Here is a 24,011-nt window from a genome sequence, read left to right on the forward strand (position 1 = left end):
TCAGCACTCCAGTATTGGAATTAACAGAGGAGTGTTCTTATCTGTGGAAAGCAGCACAATCACTGCACTCCACATACAGTATATACAGTACATATATACCACATAATACACCTCAGCTGGTGTAGAATCTCAGTCTATGGTGATGTATATATACCACATAATACGCTTCAGATGCTGAAGAACTTCAGTCATTAGTGACATGTATACATACTGTATATACTACATAATGCATTTCAGTTGCTGCAGAATAGTGATGTATATACATACAGGTCTTCTCACAAAATTAGAATATCATTAGAAGTAAATTTATTTCAATTCTTCAATGCAAAAAGTGAAACTCATATACTGTATAGAGTCATTACACACAGAGTGATCTATTTCAAGTGTTTATTTCTGTTAATATTGATGATTATGGCTTAAAGCCATTGAAAATGCAAAAGTCATCATTATCTTAGTAAACTAGAATACTTTATAACACCAGCATGAAAAATGATTTTAAAATCCGAAATGTTGGCCTACTGAAATGTATATTCAGTAAATGCACTGAATTATTAGTCGGGGTTCCTTTTGTATCAATTACTGCATCAATACAGCGTGGCATGGAGGCGATCAGCCTGTGGCACTGCTGAGGTGTTATGGAAGCCCAGGTTGCTTTGATAGCAGCCTTCAGGTCGTCTGCATTGTTGAGTCTGGTGTCTCTCATCTTCCTCATGACAATACCCCATAGAATCTCTATGGGTTAAGGTTAGGCGAGTTTGCTGGGCAATCAAGCACAGTGATACTGTTGTTTTTTAAACCATATATTGGTACTTTTGGCAGTGTTGACAGGTGCCAAGTCCTGCTGAAGAATGAAATTTCCATCTCCAAAAAGTTTGTTGGCAAAGGGAAGCATGAAGTGCTCTAAAATTTCCTGGTAGATGTCTGCGCTGACTTTGGTGTTGATAAAAAAAAGTGGACCTACACTAGCAGATTACATGGCTCTGCAAACCATTATTGATTGTGGAAACTTTAAACTAGACCTCAAGCAGCTTGGGTTGTGTGCCTCTCCACTCTTCCTCCAGACTCTGGGACCTTGATTTCCAAATGAAATGCAAAATTTACATTCATCTGAAAACAACACCTAAAGGGCCTGTCACACTAAGCGATATCGCTAGCAATATCGCTATAAAGTCACTGGTTTTGTGACGTAGCAGCGATATTGCTAGCGATATCGCTATGTGTGATACTTACCTCCAACCGGCTCCCCCGCTGGTTATCGCTGATCGTGCGAGAACATCCTGGACCGTTTCTCGTCGTCAGCTTCCTGCTGGGCTTCCTGTGGCACCGACGAGTGATACGTGGATGCGGGCGGGATGACATCAGGATCGCCTCGTCTGACAGGTAAGTAGCAACCCCCGACCGCTGCTATGTCGCTGGTGAGATCTGCCTGTGTGGCAGCTCACAATCGACCACTTAGCAATGCACCAGCGATCCTGAACACGTCATATCGCTGGTCGGGATCGCTGGTGCATCGCTAAGTGTGACAGTACCTTTAGACTACTGAGCAACAGTCCAATTCTTTTTCTCCTTGACCCAGGTAAGACGCTTCTGTCATTGTAGCCCATGTCCTGGATACGACTGTGTGTGGCTCTTGAAGCAATGACTCCAGCAGCAGTCCACTCCTTGTGAATCTCCCCCAAATTTTTGAATGGCCTTTTCTTAACAATCCTTTCAAGGCTGCAGCTATCTCGGTTGCTTGTGCACCTTTTTCTACCACACTTTTTCCTTCCACTCAACTTTCCATTAATTTGCTTGGATATAGCACTCTGTGAACAGCCAGCTTCTTTGGCAATGACCTTTTGTGGCTTACTCTCCTTGTAAAGTGGGTCAATGACTACCTTCTGGACATCTGTCAAATCAACAGTCTTCCCCATGATTGTGGAGCCTACTGAAACAGACTAAGGAACCTTTTTAAATGCTTAAGAAGCCTTTGCAGATGGTTTTTGTTAATTTTTCTAATTTACTGAGATAATGTCTTTTGGGTTTTCATTGGCTGTAAGACATAATCATCAACATTAACAGAATTAAACACTTGAAATAGATCACTCTGTTTGTAATTACTCTATGTAATTTATTAGATTCACTTTTTGTATTGAAGAACTGAAATAAATTAACTTTTTGATGATATTATGATTTTATGAAAAGCACTTGTATATATATTTAAGCAGCCCTTATGACATTGAATTTTTGTTATTAATTGTGTTGAATGAGTCATATTTAATAGAACCATCTATGGGTGAGTATCGGTATATATTAATGATTGAGGATCTATTACTCTTTTGTTATATAAGAAAGCAGCCCTGAATTATCTAAAAATATATACACTACTTAGAAAAATAAAGTGATCACTACAATACCACATTCTAGATATCACTGATAGAAAAATTCCAGTTGCAAATCTTTATTCATTACATAATAGAATGCGTTGAGAACAATAAAACTTAAAAATGATCACGGTAAACCAAGATGAATATCCCATGGAGGTCTACATTTGGAAAGATACTTAAAATCAAAGTGGAAAATCAAATTACAGGCTGATCTAACTTCAGTGAAAATGCCTAAATACAAGGAAATGATGCTCACTAGTGTGTGTGGACTTTACTTGCCTGTATGACCTACTTACAAGACCTGGGCATACTACTGATGAGGCGGCGGATGTTCTCCTGAGGGATCTCATTCCAGATCTAGATTAAATCATCAGTCAACTCCTGGACAGTCTGTGGTCCAACGTGACGTTGGTGGATGGAATGAGACACAATGTCCCAAATATGCTTGATTGGATTCCAGTTTGTGAACCAGGCAGGCCAGTCCGTAGCATCAGTACCCTCATAATGCAGTAACTGCTGACACACTTCAGTCACATGAGGCCTAACATTGTCATGTATCAGAAGGAACCCACTGCACCTGCATATGGTCTCACAATGAACCTGAGGATCTCATCCCTGTACCTAATGACAGTTAGGGTATTTCTGGTTAGCACATGGAGGGCTGTGTGTTCCTCCAAAGAAAAACCTCCCCACACTATTACTGACCAACTGCCAAACTGGTCATGCTGGTGGATGTTGCAGGCAGCAGAACATTCTCAACGGCATCTCCAAACTCTATCACTTCTGCCACAAGTGCTCAGTGTGAACCTTCTCTCATCCATGAAGAGCACAGGGCGCCACTGTCGAATCTGCCAATCTTTATTTCTCTTGCAAATGCCAATTGTTGGGCTGTAAGCACTACACCCCCTTGTTGATGTCGGGCCCTGATAACTCCCTCATGGAGTTTGTTTCTGACAGTTTGAGCAGACACAGGGATGCTAGTGGCCTGTTGTAGGTCATTTTGCAGGGCTCTGGCAGTGCACCTCCTGTTCCTCCTTGCAAAAAGGAGGGGGTAGCGGGCCTGCTGCTGGGTTGTTGCCCTCCTACTTCCCTCTCCACGTCTCCTAGTGTATTGGTCTGTCTTCTGCTATCTGCTTTATCTGCTCCATGCTCTGTACACTGTGCTGACTAACACAGCTACCCTTCTTGCCTCAGTTCGCATTGATGGGCCATGCTGGATGAGCTGCACTACCTGAGCAACTAATTTGAGTTGCAGATACCGCCTCATGCTACTGTACAGTACAGGTAGGGGTCAGAGCAATGATAAAATGCAAAAATGACCAAAACAACATCCAAAAAGGATGAGAACAGAGAAATTGTCTGTCGTCAACCCCTGCAGAACCCTTCCTTTTTAAGGGTTGTCTTGCCAATTGCCTATCATTTCTACCTGTTGTCTGTTAGATTTACACAACAGCAGGAGAAACTGATTCACAATTGGTGCTGCTTCATAACTGGACAGATTGATTTCACAGAAGTGTGATTGACTTGACGTTACATTGCATTGTTTAAGTGTTCCCATTATTTTTTTGAGCAGTGTATATATGCTCATCAACTAGTCCTTCACTGGTTGACTGCTAGTCTAATTGCTTCCTCTTCCTGTGATCATTGCAGGCAGTAATTGGCTGAAGTGGTCACATATCTGTATCACCAAAAAAAAAGTTACATTTTTTTTAACATGAGCATCTTTCTCTAAATAAACTATATCATCTATTATCCAGTGCTCATAGCACTATCTAATAGGCATCATGTCATTGCAAGCTAGGTGACTAAACCCAACCATAACACATTGGTGACCCAAAATTAAGTTCCAGGTCTATTGGCTGACATAGGCATTGATATAATCTATCCACTGAGTTAATGATGATATTATCTAACTGGTAAAACTGTGAAAATGATTGGAGTAGTAAATCAGCTGTATTTAATACCTGTCATGGAGCTCGCTGCATATAGAGCTCCTGTGCCTGGCTCATTCTATGGACATAACTGCACGCCCATTGGCAGTAAGGCATCCCTAAAATGGGCATAAATTTACATCCACTTTATGGGAACCTGTCACCAGGTTTGGACGATACGAGTTACAGCCACCATTCAGGGCTGATATACAGCATTCTATAATGCTGTATATAAGCTCGCAACCCAACCTGAAAGAACTGAAAATAACTTATTATACTCACCTGCAGGACCAGGCAATCCGGTCCGATGGGTGCCGCTCTTTTTGGTCTGGCGCCTCACATCTTCTTGTGATGCTTCCCTCCTGGTTGCTTCATGTGGATGACGCGTCCTGGCATCATCCACACAGGCTCCCCAGCATCGTGCTCCTGTGCAGGTGTACTTATCTGCCCTGTTGAGGGCAGAGCAAAATACTTCAGTGTGCAGGTGCTGGGAAGGTCAGAGAGGCCCAGCACCTGCGCATTGCACGACTTTGCTCTGCCCTTAACAGGGATAAGTATGCCTGCGCTGGAGCACGATGTCTAGCAGACTGTGTGGATGATGCAGGGATGTGTCATCCAAACAAACCAAGAATGAGGACAGTATTCCAAGAAGAATGAATGCACCGGGCCAAGAAGAGCGACACCACTCGAAACAGACTGCCCGGCAGGTGAATATTATAAAAGTTGTTTTCTTCTCTTACAGGTCGGATTGGGGGCAGATATAGAGCATTATGGAATGCAGTAGATAAGCCCTGAAAGGCGGTGGTGTAACTCGTATTGGCCAAACCTGGTGACAGGTTCCTTTTACATCAAGGAGTTCATTGGATTTTTAAGTGGCTGCCATAAGGAATAGGTATATGAAGTTGTTAGAACAAACATTAGCCTAGAGAAGGAAGAGCTTAGAAAGGAGAAGTCTGATTAATTTGTTACAGGCCGAGCAAACAATAGCATTGGCCTGGAAAAAACCAGGTCTAGATTTATCAGAACTCAAGAGACACCTTTCTTGGTATATGATCAATGAAAAGTTATCTGCCATACTTATAAAGTCAGTACATTTGAGAACATTTGGCTTCCCTGGGTGGAATACGCCAACCACACTCCCTTCTCCACACCTTCACTTCGTTTACATGCTCTCGACTCCCCAGATTCGTCCTAATTCTTTATATTAAATTTAGACACGACTAACCCCCCCATCGGGCTCCTTTTCCCCCTCCTTCACCCTCTACTCCTTCCTGTCAGTGATGCTAGCCCCTACCCTTGTGCTCAACCCAACTAAATGTTCATTTTCTTTTTGATCACAACAATGTACCTGTTTGTTATTTGAATAGTTTTTTCATAAAAATCTATTGTTGGGTGTAGTAGTTTTCCTGAGGAAATTATTTAGAGTCATAGTGTAATATATTTTAGATTACATCACTAATAAACATTTTATAGCACTATCATATTTCTTACCTATCTGTGGGAGGATATTTATTGCATAGCTACATAGGTTGAAGAGACATCAAGTTCAACTTTTCCCCACAAGTTATACATTCTCTATCACTAGATCTTTATGATCTACAATGCCATTAGTTGTGAGTCTACCATCCAGTCCTTTTATAAATAGTGATAAAGTATCTGCCATCACTACCTCCATTGGTCGGGCATTCCACAGTCAGACTACTCTAACTATAAAGAACCCTTTCCTATTTTGATGTTGGAATCACCTTTTATTCATAAATAGGAATGCCACTAGTCCTTTGTGCTGTCCTTGGAATAAATGAGCCATGTGCCAGTCCTTTGTATTAATCACATTCATATTTATACAAGTCAATATGATCACCTTTGAGGCATGTTTTTTTAATCTAAATAAGAACAATATTGTAACCTCTCATTATAGGAGAGACTTTCCTTCCAGTGTAATAATCTAGTTATAAGACATAGGCTACAACTTGTAAGGCCACAACTACAGGCTAGTCGCGAGCCACTCAAAGATGGTTTCTCCTAGCACCACTGCACAAGAATATTAAGTCTTTTCATAGTGAGATACCTGTCAACTACCAGCAGCTGGGCTGGGAGAAGCTGCTCGGAAGTGGCGCCAGACTAGTGTGGTCTGTGGCTATGTTCCCTGGCTGTATCTTTAAAGTATATTTTCTTGGAAATGCTGGAGCATCAGATATCTAACGCAAACCCACACCTTATGAGATTCTATGCTCCAAATCAAACACGATCTACCAAGAGCTCCTATCAGAAAACCTCTGTCTTAAGAGAGCTTTTATAGTAAAGTGGGAAAAAGACCTAGGTTACACGTTCTCACAAGAACAAGTATTTTATATATATATATATATATATATATATATATATAAACGCTCCCATGGCCCGACGAAATGTGTTAAAACTCAAGAGAACTCCTACAAAGTAATGTCCAGATGGTATGTTTTGCAGGCACAGTTTCAGGCCTGGCGGGTGAACTTACATACAAGATGCTGAAAATGTGGAACCGGAGCTGGTGACTATTTAGATCTATGGTGGACTTGCTAAATTATAAACCATTTTTGGGCACTAACGGAAAAAATTATTCAAGACATAATGGGGAAAAAAGGCAAAACTGACACCCGAAACTACGTTGGGGAACTTTCCGTTGTGGCCTGGGCATAAACGGTTCTCTTCTCTTGCTCATAACATAATAGCAGCAGCCAAGCTTCTGATACCCACGTACTGGAAATCTACAAATAGTCCTACATCACAACAAATGCTACACAAAATAGACCAATTGTACCACATGGCTGAATTGGTGGCCCTTGAAAACCATGCGCAAACAAACTTCAAAGATACCTGGCGCCCGTGGATTCTTTTCAGATCCAGCGACAACAAACGTACTCATAAAAATGTACTGACCGGTGATGCCTCACACAACCTTACCCCACATACCTTTCTCTACCCTTTCTGTTTTTCCTTATCCTATGCTGCTTACTTCTACTCTTTATTCAACTCTATCAAAAAATGTGGTAACTGGAAACAATCTTGTGTTTCTTAAGATTGCTAAATTGCTTACATTATATTTTCTCTTGCTCCAAGCCAATAATTCTTATTACTGTCATATTAGGCAAGTTGTAAGTACCATATGCTGAATCATAATAATCTTAGATTGACTTGCTTTATACTTTTTGGAGCATTAATCCTTATCTGTTTAATAATATTCCAGTCTGTTTAATGATATGTTTTAAAATTCAATGAAAAGAACATTGAAAAGAAAAGAAATGCTGGAGCATGTCAGATAAAAATAATACTGGCTGCAATCTTGCAGCCAAGCTCTAATTTATGCTTCCTGTGATTTGAGCAGCATGAATAAGGTGACAGGTTGCCTTTTGAAATGTGGTGAGATCACAGGATTCTATCTCCCTTTTATATACCCTAAAATTGTGTTTGCTTTTGCAGATGCTGCTTGGCATTGAGTACTGCTGCTCAGCTTACTTGTAGCCAGAATACCCAAGTTCTTCTCCTGTTCTGTAGTCCCTAGTATACTTCTATTGCATATGCAGCAATAGGATTACTCTGTCCTAGGTGCATTACTCTGCATTTATTAATATTAAACTTCATCTGCCAAGTATTTGCCCATGCATACTTCTTATCTAAACCCTTCTGTAATACTATACGTTTAAGCTCAGTTTTTATTATGTACAACATTTTGTGTCATTACCAAAATCTGACATTTTATTCTCAATCCCATCAACAAGGCCTAGTTGTCCCCACTGCTGACTATGCAGGTCATTTAGAGATTGTACCCTTTGAAAAGACTTTTTGTTTCCTGTCCCTTAACCATTTTTTTTACCTTTATGCATATAGTATCCCCTAGTCCCTACCAGGGACAGGTAAAAACAGGAGAGGGCCTCTATGCAAGAACAGTATATGGGCCCTTTACAGTCCTATAACTCATCACAATGCACAACTGCACCTATTTTGGAAGCAGGCCCATTAAATTTTTGAGCTCTTACATACTGTGTATTGCATCAGTCCACCAAAAGCCCTTCTGAAGCTTCAATACAAGGCTGTTGTGTGGTGCAGTATCAATTTTGCAGCGCCCTAATATACTGTAGCACATCAGATGCATGGCCAACATTCATATTTGCACTTGTTTTATAGAAACAGAGTATGTTAGTTAAAAACAACTATTATATTACAATATACTACAATATAAACTACAATATATTTTAGCAGGTCATCTCTTAAAATGCTCTCAAAAATTTTGCACACACTATTTTTTTAATTAAAACCTACGCTGTAATCATTTTGAAAAAGCACTTTATATAGTTATATCGTACTTGTTCATTTATTCATAGGGGTGTGCTTCGTCGGGTCACAGTTGTCGCTGCCACACAATTTGAATGATGTTCTTGGGATTGCGCCGACGTCACGGCGCATGCACGGCTCCCCGATCAACACTGCGCAAGTGCAGCTCCATGATACACCACGCAAGCGTGGGATTTTCAAATCGAGAACATCATTCAAATTGCATGGGCGGTGACAATCGTGACTGAACCCAATCAAGCACACCCCTATGACTAAATAGACAGGTACAATATAACTATATTAAGTGCTTTTTCCACATGATTAGACTGCCGTATTTAATGAAAAAAAATTGTTAGTGATGTATATTGCATCACTAACAATACAATGTGGACAGTTTACATGCTAAAAAGGACATGGCAGGGAAGCCACGCCACGCCCCCTGAAGAAGGATACCTATACCGAAACGTACGTCGGGGTCCGCGTTTCCTGCCTCCACGATCTGCAGCATAACGGGTAATTACCTGTGTATGGTGTGCAGTCAATAATTTAATTGCTGAGCCTGTCTTGCTATGTTTCCTTATATTTACATCACCTCTGCACAAAAAGCTTCCCTGTCCCCAAAATCCAGCGTTCCCTCAGCTTCTATTAAAATCTCTGTTTTTTACTATCTATCTGAAGCACCGAAACTCTATGGTAACACTTCAGGGAGCTCTGAATATTGGGGTTGCACTATGCCTTTTATTGCTGGGACTATATTTGTGCAGAGGAGAATGGCATGACTAGCAGCAGCCTTTTTTGCCCCACATGCCCTCATTGTGGTAGCAGGATACCCATGCTATGATCTAGGGTATTTAGGTCACTGAATGCTATGTGTTTACATTCCTTTCACTTTTTCTGCTCACTGATTTACAATGTGGTATTTTTTGCATGTACTCATATTTTATGTCAGATTCAATGATAAATAAAATAATTTTTGTATTTTGGTAAAATAGCACAGACTCTATTTCTCTGTTTTTTAAACTACTTGCAGATGTTGTCCTTGGTGGGATTCGAACGCAGGACTCCAGCGCTGCAAGGCTGCAGTGCTATCCACTGAGCCACTGTGCTGAAATTTTTTTCCGCAAAAAATTTACTTTAGACTCAAACTTTTTTAGTTTCACTTGGATATCAGGAGAAAATGGACCCCAAAATTTGTTGTGCAATTTCTTCTGAGTACAAAGATACCCTGTATTTGGGTGAAATCCACTGTTTTGGTACATGGTAGGGCCCAGAAGGGAAGGAGCATCATTTGTCTTTTTAACGCAAAATTGGCTGGGGGGCACCATGTTGCATTTCAAGACCCCCTGATGTGCCTAAACAGTTGAAATTCCCAATTATAACTCCAACCCTAACACAACCCTAAAACAAACCCTAACCTCAACACAACTCTAACCCCAACCCTAACCCTAAGACAACCCTAACCCCAACACAACCCTTATCACAACACAATCTTAACCCTATCACATTCCTAACCTCTGCTCTAACCTTAACTCTAACCTTAACCACAACCCTAACCCCAATCCAACCTTAACCCCAATACAACCCTAACACAACCTTAACCCCAGGTCTAATCCCAACCCTAACCCCAACCCCAACCCTAACCCTAACTGCACATAATGGAAAAAAATATATAATTTTTCTATTTTATTATTTTTATGTAACTAAGGGGGTGACAATGAGGGGTTTGATTTGCTACTTTTTTATTTTGATCACTGTGATAGGGTCTATCACAGTGATCAAAATGAACCAGTCCGAAAAATCTCCTATTGTTGCTGGGTACTAGCCAGCAAATCTCAGCGGCACCCGCCATTTTCTTCCATGAAGATGGCGTGGAGGATCTGTGGATGGCCAAGGTACCGGGGGGCCTTGGGGGATCCAATTTCTCTCTCCTCTGATATGCTAGATCATATCAGAGGAAAGAGAAATGAATAGAATACCAGACTTTTTTGTGATTGCTGTTATTCAGCGATTGGTCGGTACCACATTATCCATCGTCCAGTCTACTAGCATCAGCCCTGTTTGAAGAGAATCTTAAGAAAATGAGATACCTTGGTCTATCAATTACTGAGCTAAACTCCCTTATTATCTGTAGATGAATGTCATCTAGCCCTTTGACTTTGTCAATATTTAATTTGTTGCAGCTCTACTTCCTGTCTGGAGTACTGTCTTGCTGAATAATATCTGGCAGAGGCAATTCATTTTTGAACATGGTTGAAAATTTCATGTTTAACATCTTAGCATTCTTCAAATATGTTACTATGGTCACCTTTTAGGGAGTCAATATAATTGTATTTTTTGCCATTAACATTTATGGAAAAAAAATATTTTAATTACATTGGCAATTAGATATTCTGTAGCTAGCTTTTCTAGCTTGATTTATTTACAATAGGGATTTTTTTTGCACCTGGAATTCTGACTTCTCATCCTTCAAAGTTGCCAGAACAAGATCCCAATCTATAAGACTAAGCTCTTCTCTTAAGGTACTGTCACACTTAGCGATGTAAGAGCGATCCCGACCAGCGATATGACGCGGTCAGGATCGCTGGTACATCGCTAAGTGGTTGCTAGTGAGCTGCCACACAGGCAGATCTCACCAGCGACATCGCTGGGGTCGGGGGTCACTACTTACCTGTCAGACGAGGCGATCTTGACGTCCTCCCGCCTGCGTCCATGCATCGCTCGTCGGTGCCACAGGAAGCCCCAGCAGGAAACTGACGACGAGAAACGGTCCAGGACGTTCTCACGCGATCAGCGATAACCAGCGGGGGAGCGGTTGGAGGTAAGTATCAGACACAGCGATATCGCTAGCAATATCGCTATAACGTCACAAAAACCAGTGACGTTATAGCGATATTGCTCGCGATATCGCTTAGTGTGACAGGCCCTTAAGGAGAGGATTTACATAGACATAGATATGACGCGGTCAGGATCGCTGGTACATCGCTAAGTGGTTGCTAGTGAGCTGCCACACAGGCAGATCTCACCAGCGATATCGCTGGAGACGGGGATAGCTACTTACCTGTCACACCAGGCGATCCTGCGTCCTCCCTCCCGCCTCTACGTGTCGCTCGTCGTCACAGCAGGAAGCGCCGCAGGAAGCTGACGACGAGAAACGGTCCAGGATGTTCTCGCGCAATCAGCGATAACCAGCGGGGGAGCCGGTCGTAGGTAAGTATCAGACATAGCGATATCGCTAGCAATATCGCTATAACGTCACAAGTTATAGCGATATTGCTAGCGATATCGCTTAGGCTGGTTTCACATTCGCGCTTTTTAAGCGCACGCACGGCCGGGGGTAGCTCCGCCCCCGAGCCGGCTCTCTGCCCGGCGTGCCCGCCCCTTCCTTGTAGCGCCGCCTCCTAGCGCACAGCGGCGCCTGCGATCGGCGCACCCTATCTTTAGCATAGGGTGCGCAGATCGTGCGCAGGCCGTGCGCTAGTTGCGCTTTGACCTGCGCTGCGCACTTTTGACGGTGCGCCGTGCGCGCCAAAATCCGAAAAGTTTGATTTTGGCGCGCACGGCGCACCATCAAAAGTGCGCAGCGCAGGTCAAAGCGCAACTAGCGCACGGCCTGCGCACGATCTGCGCACCCTATGCTAAAGATAGGGTGCGCCGATCGCAGGCGCCGCTGTGCGCTAGGAGGCGGCGCTACAAGGAAGGGGCGGGCACGCCGGGCAGAGAGCCGGCTCGGGGGCGGAGCTACCCCCGGCCGTGCGTGCGCTTAAAAAGCGCGAATGTGAAACCAGCCTTAGTGTGACAGGCCCTCTAGTCTAAATTTATTTTTCCTGAAAATTCCAGCATTTTATGCTTTCCCTTTGTAATGTTTTGTTGAATATTACATTGACACTTACCATATTATTGTTGCTGCCCCAATGCTCACAGATCTGCAGGTCTGATTTTGTCTGTTTGACAGGACCATACCCAACAAAATACACGGGTAAATTTCTGTAAGTTGTGGATGGCAATGTTCTTGGCATCTTTTATTTTAGAGTCACAATATAGTCCCTTTTGAGTTAATTTAATTACTAAAAGCTTACAAAGCTACAAAGCCACATAAACAACAGACGAGGAGTCTGTTTCTGCTCACAGTAATTTAGTTGCTGGGCACTTTTCTCACATTTATGGTTGTTATGAGATTTAATTCTTTAGTTTAGTAGATTAATTACCCTGAGTTTCAAAACTACCTGGTATCTACTTTGCAGCTAAATTACAACAATGGATAAAAAATAAACAATGCAAGCCTCTAAATCGGTATAATAGAGAAGATAAATTGTCTGAGAAATTCAATGTACACTGACGTTAAAACTTTATTTAGAACAGTCCTAATCTATCAACAGTTTGTAGATACATCGTCGTCAATCTTTTTTTGTACTTTCTAGCATGTTCCACTTAAATGTAAATTAAAAAGATATAAGGGCATAGCTGTAGGAGGTTGTACTTCAGCATTGGAGCCAAAGGCAGCCCACAGATCCAATTGCTACTTAACAAGACATAATTATTATAAATGACACATGGTATGTCGGGGTCCTGCTATAAATTTTACATTAAGGCTAATTCTCTTCAAGATATGCCTCTGGCTCATTCTGATAGCATATTGTAATTGTATTCCCAGTTTTTACATCCTTTCTTCATTGTAAAGTTAGTTCAGAAGAACTTCAGGGGTCCAGCTTTTACATTCAGTATATGGACCGTTAAATTGAAGGACAATATGCTTGTGGGAATAAGGCAGATATGTTTTGCAATGTGAATTTTATTATTCTCTCCTATCTATTCTCTTTGGAATATAGCGAAGTTTGTTATAGTGCTTTTATAGATAATGAAATATTATATATAATTTTAAAGTCTTCTATTATATGGCAAAAAGAATATTAGTAACATCCCTTAGAGAGCATCAGTCTTCATTTTTCATAGTTAATTCTCTGATCCTCTCACACTGGGCCAGGCCTTTTGTGTTTGAAGTATGAGTATGGGTGGAGAGGTGTATGGTGAGGTGAGGAGAAGAATTTTTTTTACATCTTATGCTTTGGAGTCTTGAGAGGTCTCAGAACATAAGTAACCGACATTAAATTTGCAGACAATAACTTCTCCACAAATCGAATTTCCCAGAAAAATCCACGCAGACAGGCAAATTCAAATTTAGACTGATACGTGTATCTTTAACATCAACCATTTTGACCCTTCCAAGGTGATAAATGTGAAATATTGTACAATACAGTTGTCTAAGTATCCCATCTAATAATTTTTCATGATTTTGCTTACTTTTGTCTCTAATCTTCCAACTTTATTGCAAAGCTTGTAGCTTCTTTTGTTAATAAGTTCTAAAAGTTGATGGCTTTATAAAAATAAAATTATGATTTGTGACAAAACTGTCAGTAAAATGAGACAATTTTCTCTTATTTCAGTAATGCTTAATAGGAGAAATATAGGGTTTATCAGGGTGAGTTATCACAGGAGTTGATGAAGTACTCAGCAAATTTCAGTGTTGCCAGGTGCTACACCATTAAAACACAAGTATGATCAAATGTAGATTTTGTTTTACATATATCTAGGCTTCTAGTTTGCAATTTGCCTGGTAGGTCCTTCTGCTAAAAATTGTTATATGACATGTTAAAGATAATATTTTTATGTCTTAAATATGCAAATCAATAAAAACTAAATTGCAAAAAATATCTAAATGACTGCAATGGATTCCAAAAGTAAATAATTGTACCTCTTTATTTTGTAGATCACTGAGCACTTCCATTCCCTTAATTGAGCGGACGTTTACATCATTTCCTTCTTTTAGTTCTGTGGGAGAATGGCTGGAGGCCATTGAAATGGAGAAATACAAAGATAACTTCACGGCAGCAGGGTATTGCTACCTGGAATCGGTAGCCAGGATGACAGTTCAGTAAGTAGCATTTTATGATTATTCCATACTTGTAATGTCAACCTGAATAACTGCCTTAAAATGTAATTAAGTTCTAAACTTACTGCATCTTTGGCAGATGTACTTGACGGAAAAATCACTGTGATTAAGGGTAATCCAACTTTGCTTGGATTCGGTTCCGAATACGATCTGCATCGAATATTGTTTTTGCAATATTCGTTGAATACAGCCGAACGTTATTAGAGTCAATGGGAATGGAAATTATGAAATATGTTCGGAACCGATCATCAAACATACATTCGTGCATGAATAGTGTTCGAATATGGCACGAATATGTCAAAATCAGATCGGGGACAAAAACCGAACAAATTCACTCATCTCTATTTAGGGGGATTGTAGAGCCAAGTAACCCACCCAAAATAAATTTGTGATTGTTATCTTTTAACAGTAGATTCTTGAAATATACCAATCATGGGATTGTATTGGTATTGAGGCATATACATGTAGACATTGGTACTTGAGGATATCCCATCCATGTTTTTATCCTATGCAATCCCTGATAATGTAGTTCCCTTGTATGTAAACTACTGCTTAGTTAAGTGGATGAATAGTAAAATATTTTATCTATTATTGTGCTAACCACTGAGTTTTTTGACTATTACCATACTGCAATGTTTCAATGTATGGTAAACTTGGCTCATATACCTTGAAGACTTTTTTTGGCCAGCTTCATGCTTCTTTATTTCATGGTTGGTATTCAGACTGCAATTTCAGAACCAGACATGGGTTCCCTGACCAGAAATAACAGTCACATATGTGCCTATGAGGCTGTTAGTGTGGGTCAGGAGACCCCAGCCAGTTCAGAAATCATGACCCATAAAAGGACTATGAAATTCGTACTTGTGAAGCCCACTTTCATCTAACTGAACATCTCATTTAGAGCACAAATAGAGGAAGATTTTATGATTGTACAAAACATGGAATTTATTATAACCTAGTCATAACATGATGATCACAACAGTTATGTGAGACTTCTGATTTATCATTTTTGCAGGGATGTCATGAGTCTAGGAATCACTTCTGTGGAACATCAGAAAACTATTCTCAGTGGCATTCAGACCTTGCGAGCTCAAGTTATACAAATGCATGGACGGGGAGTGCAGGTGTGACATGCAAGGACACAAAACAAGCTCTGAGACTGAAAAATCCAAAGGGAGAGCTGTACAGCCCCCAAATCTGGCCAAGCAAAAGCAGCAGAAAAAGGCAACATATAAGAGGAGGCAAATATATCTAGGATTATACTGGAGCCAAATCCTTTCCTATCTCCCTGAAAGAAATTGTGAAAAATGCCATTTGGATATACCATGGGTGAAGATGGCACAGTCGCAAACAAGATTTTATCTCTTACGTTGAGAAGATGTGAAATCTGGCTGTGTAACCTCAAACCAGCCATAGACAGTGGGACTGGACAGATTTTAGCAGGCTTTTATCATGGCCAAGTGTCTGTGTGACGCAAAGGCATACAGGGTGAGCTGGACACGCGTGCACTTGTTTTTACATGGGGTACATTGATGTAATATTGTGGTGCCAACTACTCCATTAACTCTAAGTACTTAAGTATTTTTCTAACAGCAACTGTGTTGTACTGACTCCCATAAATAGCTTTTATTTTTACAGAATGTAAAAGAAAAAAAGACTTTTTTATACCAGATCAAGTGTCCAAGTGATATGTGTTTGGTGCAGAAAGTGCTAGTGTTTTACTTTTTCTCCTCCTTACTAAGCACTTTTTCCTCGGCGGCATTAAATGATGGCATCTCTCTCGTGGGGCAAATGCGATGAAGCTGAAGTGGTGCAATTTGTCTTGTAGTTGAAGTTCAATGTGAGCAATCGCTTACTTTGCAAAGGTTTGTCTGACAGTTTCTATCAGCGGGGAGGTGAAATGGAAAAATGGACGCAAGCGTAACAGGAAAAAGGACAATAATATAGTTATAAAGCCTTTTAAGCATACACAGAATGGTTGATGTGAAAGAAAATTAATTATAACATATGATGGCCTGACATTTATAGCGTATGGCATTGAACCTGTAGGAAGATATTGCTGCAGCCAAATGGTTATTCAGACAGGGTAAGCCTGATGACTTCTTATTCCCAATGTGATAATACATAATTCTATAATATTTTATGTGTTCACCTTTACAGGCAAAAAAGCTCAACCTAGAAAAGTTAGTTTGCTTGCTCATGATGTAAGTGGCTGCTGATGAGAATATTACCCAAAGCTGATCCATAACAGTTCCGTCCGTATTCGCATATGAATAATAATAGCTACCGTATGTCACCAGGGTCAAGGTTTCCTCTCTTCTTTCTGCCAATAACTTAATTTAATTTGGAACGTGTTGTTTTTAACCTAATCTACTTTTATGTGCAAGGAAAGCGCTGGTTGACTGGTCACCTCTTGTGTCTGCCACTTGTGATTCACTTTCTACAGTATAATTATGAAGAAAGGGTACCTGTTCTTAAAGGAGCATAAGGGTGATTCCTAGAAGGATTTGACTTGATGCTACAGTCATAAAATTACATATGCCACATTTATTAGCGCCTTGTAGTTACATAATAAGATATGAGTCAAAAGATTTGCGGAATTTCTTCTAAAGTAGAAGACTAGATAGTCAAGTTTCTCTCACTGTGTCATGAATGGACATGTGAAAATTTTTAATATTACAGCATTAAAAAGTACAATTAAATTATGCTCTAAACATTGCAACACACATCACAGAAGCACTTGCAGATTTTTTTTTGGTAGAATAAGCGTTAAATCAACATAAAAAGTCCACATTGGGGCCAATAATGGAAAAATACCACAAACACTACACATTTGTGCAGAAGATATCATATAGTCATATTGACTAAAAGCAAATATCTGACCCTTATGTTATGGCAACCGAAGGAACGAAAGACTGTGTATTCCATAAGGAGACAACATTCCTAAATGTAATGACTTTTCTATTTCTCATGTGTCCTTGATATATATCTTCATCCTCTAACTGCTCATTCCAAAATAAATTTAAGGGGTTATCCAGAACTATATTAATTTTTTACTACATACCTAAGAACTTACAGACAGTTTGTTGCTAAATACGTGCCCTATCAGCCCAGCATAAATCTCTGCCGATAGAGAGTGGCCACAGACTGCTCCTGCGGGTGATTTTCTGGCTTCTGCTAATGTTACATCAACAGAGCAGGTGCTTCTCTTATGTTCTGCTCTGTTCATTGGGGCTTGAATGCCACAGTCATGCTGATTGACCCCCGGCTCACCTGAGCATAATTGTGGGAAGCCAACTGACAATCATCATGATGTCCATCAACAGAGCAGCCTAGAAGAAGAAGAGTTGCTCTGTTGATGTGGAGCTGCTGAATCACCAGCAGGAGTGGTCATTGACCACTCTGCATCGCCTCACAATAGAACAGGCAGGTAGTTGCTAAATAGTTCTTAAACCCTTAGTAAAAAAGTAATTTAGTCCTGGATAACACCTTTAATAGTGTGGAATATTGATTGATGTCATAAAATTGTAAAAAAATGTTATTTTTGTGTGCTGGCATGCCATGGACAGTCATAGGCCATTAAGAGACAAGGACTTGCTGGCCATAATTATATTTTTACTATATGTTAGCCTCCCTATCTAAGAGGAGGTTTGTAATTGAACCCTGTCCTTACAATGTATTTTTCTGAAGTCAAGCTTCTAGCAAGAAAATCTCATTTAGCGTTCAATTATATTTAACAGCACCTTTTATACTGCCAGCAAAAGTCAAATGATAGAGTGTTTTGGGTTATTAAACTTAACATTAAAAGTACATTATATTATCTTTCTCTTGCTAATGCAATTGTTTAAATCCGTAAATGCGATGGAACTTTTGAAATTAAGTTATTGTCAGAGTGTTATCCTAATAGAGGCCATAATTAACAACAATTCAGCCTCCATTTCATTGGTGTGGATACAACCTCACTATGAATGTCACGTAACGTTTACCATAGACAAAGGAAAATTGCAAGAAAGGCAGTTGAATCCAATCTCCTTACATAAACAGGAGCAAATGCATTATCATTGATTAGTGCAAAATAATTCCAGTCTCATTGAGTAGGATTTAGATTAACTCTGCATTTCAGTGCATTAAATCTTATGCAGTAGATCTTGCAATGTGCCGGTTATACAGCTAATTATTTCTGTTTGAGCAAGAGTGGACATATCATTTTTGGAACCTTTGCAGCCACACTGGGGCCCTAGACGTAAGGGGGTCACTCACCACCACCTCCAAAGCAGCCAGTAGCTTCTGTTATAGATAGAACTATTGGACTGTACAGTGTCCCTAAACTGTTCTTTCTTAGGTGCCCTTTCTGTCCATGTTCTCCACTGGGTTGGAGCTGTTTTTCTACCATAATGTCCACCCATAAAGTCAGATGATTTAAATCTAGCTACTGAAAACTATATATACTGTACATTAAATTAATTTATGAAATAGGTTGAAGTTTTTCTCTAAACTCCTCCTTTGGTTGACTAAAATAAAAATATTTCAGTGCAGATTCTGACACCCTGATAAAACCCACTATTAGTAAGCTGAGTCATTCTGGCAATGACAAGATCCATTATGCAAAGGATCCATCCATGCATTATTTTATTCATAATATCGAAAAATATAACTAAAATCAAAACGGTGGTGTAAATATTAGCTAACTTCATAGAAATTGGATTAAAATACACCCAGGTGTCTAGTCTTGAATTTTTTTAGTTGTTCATTTCCCGACAACATACGTGGTGAGATGCTGTTAACACGTTGTGTAGGACAGTTCCTGAGCAGTGATAAATGAATATGCTCGGATGCTCGAACACTGAGGAAATGGACGTGGATCCAGCTCAACACACCGGGCAATTAATTAAATTTCAACAATGTTTATTGGCAAATCCTTTTAAAACTTGTAGAAAAGACAAAAAAAGGTCATCAAAGATGGCAAAGCATATACTATGGGGTGGTGTGTATAAGAAATATTTCCATATGCATTTCAAGTGAAAAACTTTTGAACACTGTCCATTTTTTTGTCTTTTCTACAAGTTTTAAAAGGATTTGCCAATAAAGATTCTTGAATTTTAATTAATTGCCCGGTGTGTTGAGCTGGATCCACTTCCATTTCCTCATTGTCCCAGGCGCTGTGCAGCAGCAAGGATATCGTGCTCCGTGCCGGACCAGGATTACATCTCAGGGGTGAGCTGAACCTTTCTTTTGTTTACGTTATCCGAACATGCTCAGATGCTAACCAAGTGTCTTTGACGGGCTTGAAAATATATTCAAGACCCCACGCCTGGATGTCTCACGGCTGATAGACAACCGCAAAACATGCATGGATTGCCTGATTGTTAGGCAATCTCTCCATGTGTTGTGGATAGCGAGCAGCCCTGAGACATGCAGGCGTTTGAACATATTTTTCAAGTACGCCAAAGACACTCGGTTAGCACTCGAGCATGTTCGGATAACAACTTATCTGATTTCCTTTGCTCATCACTATTCCTGACTCAATCGGCTGATGATTAGCAAGTAACAGGCCCATCTGTGTTCTATTCTATTAAATACAATTTGTGTATGAAAACTGCTGTCCCGCATGCCCCAAAGTTGTAAATCTCCACGTCTGATGTCAGATTGAGGTCTGATGTCAGATCGAGCAGGAAAGAGAGGCAAAGCACAACGTCCTTTACTAGTAAGACAAATAAATAAACCAATAAAAGTTGAGAAGTCCCAATTTACTGGTGAATTTAACAAAAGAGGGTAACTTTCCATAAAGGAACAATTTGAATATCAAATATTCTTGATATTTATCACATAGTGAAATTCCTTTGGCTTAATACCTTGCTGTCCCAAAAAAAAAAATTATCTGTCATTTGGTTTTCATGTAAAATTTTCCAGTAGATTTTTGAAGGTTGAAAGTTGGAAATCTAAGCACATGAGAGCTGCTGGTAATGATTGCACAGCAGTTGGATGACGTGTGAGAGGTCTTTGGACAACTAAGGTGTGACATAAACTTTGAGCTCACAAACATAAGTTTTAAATAGATAGTTGAGCTATAAGAACTGAACACAACTGATCAAATCATATATTTACATGGCCGTTGGTTCTCTCATGCAAGAGAATCAGTCCGATTAGGCTAATGACAGAGTTTGATCTGAGTGTCCCCTTATTTTGATCCAATTCTCTCACATGAGAGAATCGTGTCACAGGTGCGGAGAAGACAGAGAACTTAATTTCTCCATCTACTCCATTCTCTGTGTCAGCAGTAATCAGATGGCGCTCGCTTAATCTTTGAGTGCAGTCTGATGTTTCTCACGCACCCACACCCATAGACTTGTATGGGTGAGCGTGATCCGACCAACGGATGTATCCGCAGTATACTACGATTGTTTTCTTATGCCGCGAAAACATGAGAAAAAGTCATACTGCCCCATAGTATTACATTAAGCCAAGTTCTATCCAATAAAATATCAGCTAACACTTGACTGTGTTACATGGCCATCTGACTGTGTCCTTAGAAAAATACTAACCACCTCATCTACCTGTAGGAGCCTTCTAATTGCGAATCTCAGCTTTCTGCACAAGTATGGATAACTTCTAGCAAAAAATGTAGCCCAGAGAGACCAACTTATTTTTTACAAGTCAGATAATATATATTTTAAGGAACTAGACCAGTATCTATGTTAAAGCCTCTTTTCTTTTTTTGCAATGCCAATGACACATTTAGTTAATTAACAGAATTGACAATTACAGATAACGTGGGTAAAAGACACTTGTGCCTATGACCCTATGGCAGAACTGTACTTTTTGCCAGTAATGTGCTACAGTATTCATATAGCATTTATATATTTTGTAACATGCTAAAGTGGTTTTAAATTTGAATATTCTTCTAATTCTCTTGTGTGGCTCAATTTACTTTCCTCAAGCAGACATTGATGTCAGAAACATACCTTGCTAAATGCGAAATTATTTTTTATATCATAAATGTATGTAAAGCATGCAATGTACGGTACAGAAAGTTATTATTACCCAAGAGACGCACCAAACCTACCGGATACACATATCTATTAACATTCCTAGAGGTGCCATTATTAGGCTTTCAGAAAGATTATAATAGCGGATGAAGTATTGACATTCACAGCACATACTCCAAACCTGCTTTATATGCATTCAGTAGAAGTAATCTGCATTTACCTTAGGGAGAGACACTAACCCTACAAAAACATGTTTGCTCAACTGCTTTATTTTCTTCTGAAATTTGCATACCAAATTAATAAAAAAAGAACCCCCTTCTCTGGCCTGTTGACATTTAAATTTATGATAAGTATCGAGAAACACTTAGCATACATATAATTATATTCATGTTAACAGTACACTGTAAGGTTTGAAAAGAATAGAAAATCAGTCACAATTGATCTAAACCAATTCCTGGCAGATGCTTTTAAAAAATCGAGAGAAATAAGCTTCGAGGCATCTAAAACGTATCTGAACATTTTTATTGTTTTAAGTACATTTCATACAGCTAGTAACATCCTTGCTTAATTATGTTGTAATACATTCTGTAACTTACATTTGTGTTCTAATTAATTCAGCTCTTTAATTCATATTAAGTAGTCATCACCGAAGTTATTATTCAGAACAAATGTTCCATATCGTGCTGATAATTTTTAAGTATTTGTCTTTTTATCTAAAGCCTATTCATAGAAAAATCATTATTATATTGTTCAAACTAAACTTTATGCAGCAGGAGTGCTAGGAAAAATGATGCCACAATAAGAATAATAAATAATATTTAATGTGAAACTTCAGCTGCCACAAGACATCAACATAACCAACCCCAAAATCCAGCTCCCATTCTAAAAAGATCTTTTGTTGTACTCCACACAACCTCTAACTTTTTTATTGAGATCAGTAGGAGCAATGAAAAGCACGGGTAACTAACTACATGTCCCAGGATGCCTTGCCAATGTGTCACATATCGAGAGTTGCCTAAATGTCATGTAGCAAAATTTATAGTCATATAGATCATTTCAAGGAAAGACTTGGATAATGCCTTAGACACAGTGTAAGGCACAGGAAAGGCTTTAGTCTGTGCCTATCCAGCTATAGCTGGTGTAAGGAGACTCATAAGCCATTGATATTTGCTTATTTAAATTCTCAGAGAAGCATTGCATGGCCTGTAAGTCTCCTTATGCTTGACGCTTTCCACCAGGAGAAACTTTCCCTATTAGATCCATTGTCATAGGATTCTCAGATAGCCAAATCCGACATCCTATTTGGCACTGACAAGGCATGTTAAAGAGTCTATAATGATTTTTAGGAATGCTACACAAAATAGGTGGCACTAGAGTTATAGTCCTCTTCCTCTCTGAAGAGACAATTTGCATATTTAAATTCCCAGAGGAGCAGTGCATGGCCTATAAGTCTCCTTAGCCAATATGGTATACTCCACAAAGAGAAATGTTGCCTCTTAAATCCCCTTTCAGAGTTCTCTCACCTAGTCAAATCTGACTTCCTGCTTTGCACTGAAGAGGGGCAAACATCTGAAACATGTGTCTGCAAATGGAGTGTCTAATTTGTCTTTTCATCCTAAGTCATGTGTCAACATTCATTAAGGGCTCGATAGTGACTTTTAAGATTTCTACCTTCAATAGGTGTCACTAAAGTTCAAGTCCTCACTGATGAGTCTCTGTACATCTGCAGCTGTGTTCCAAGACAGTATGCAATCACCAATCCATGACAAAGAGAAGCAAAAAATAATTAGTTCACAGTAACCAAGCACCTTCCACGAAAAGCAGCTTGAAGAAAATGTAATGGCAATGGCAAAAGTCACAGGGTTAAAAAACAACAGCCTGGTCATGTTTTACATGATATTTAATTATTCCGTAACTTACAATTGACAGCAGTCATGTCAGCAATAATAATTACAGGTAATAAATGCTATAGGAAACTTTTTTGTTTCACATACATAATTATTAAGACATATAAAAGAGGGCATGTAATAACGTAAACTATATAATTTGTCCACAACACTTTTTGTGACAATTAATTTTCAGCATATGCAGGGGATATAGAAATACAATGGACAGATAAACAACAGTGAATTAGATTCCTACTTTTCTTTCTACTGCTTATAAGTGGGCTGACCCTGGGCACCGTTCATGAGAGTTGATTACTAATTGTAGAATTGATGCCTTTTTACCCGTTCTTTGAGAATTGCTAAGGCATATAATTACAAACAAGCACTTAGGGAATAGTGTACAGATATTAAGTAACCAATAGAGAACCTATTAAAATAGAAACTCCGACGTATTTCATTTCCTCATGTGTAATTCTAATGATGGCGGTCATTAGTAAAGGACCCTTGAGGGATATATTGAGAAATCTGCATTATGTACATCTTAGACTTGCAATGTTATTGATCTCAACTGTTGACCTAATTCATAG

General features: G+C 39.6%; 1 protein-coding gene across 1 annotated transcript in view; it reads left to right on the plus strand.

Annotated features, from left to right (window-relative positions):
- The window catches only part of EPHA10 (EPH receptor A10), a 1,119,172-nt gene extending 1,099,621 nt beyond the window's left edge, over positions 1-19,551 (plus strand). Inside the window, exons 16-17 of the mRNA XM_073562411.1 lie at positions 14,370-14,534; positions 15,568-19,551. Of these exons, the coding sequence (XP_073418512.1) occupies positions 14,370-14,534; positions 15,568-15,682 (280 nt within the window). The 3' untranslated portion in view covers positions 15,683-19,551. The remainder of the gene's footprint in view (positions 1-14,369; positions 14,535-15,567) is intronic.
- The last annotated feature ends 4,460 nt before the right edge of the window (positions 19,552-24,011 follow it).

This window comes from Dendrobates tinctorius, unplaced genomic scaffold (assembly GCF_039654945.1).
Source record: "Dendrobates tinctorius isolate UK_male_01 unplaced genomic scaffold, ASM3965494v1 ptg000015l, whole genome shotgun sequence".
Classification (NCBI taxonomy): domain Eukaryota; kingdom Metazoa; phylum Chordata; class Amphibia; order Anura; family Dendrobatidae; genus Dendrobates; species Dendrobates tinctorius.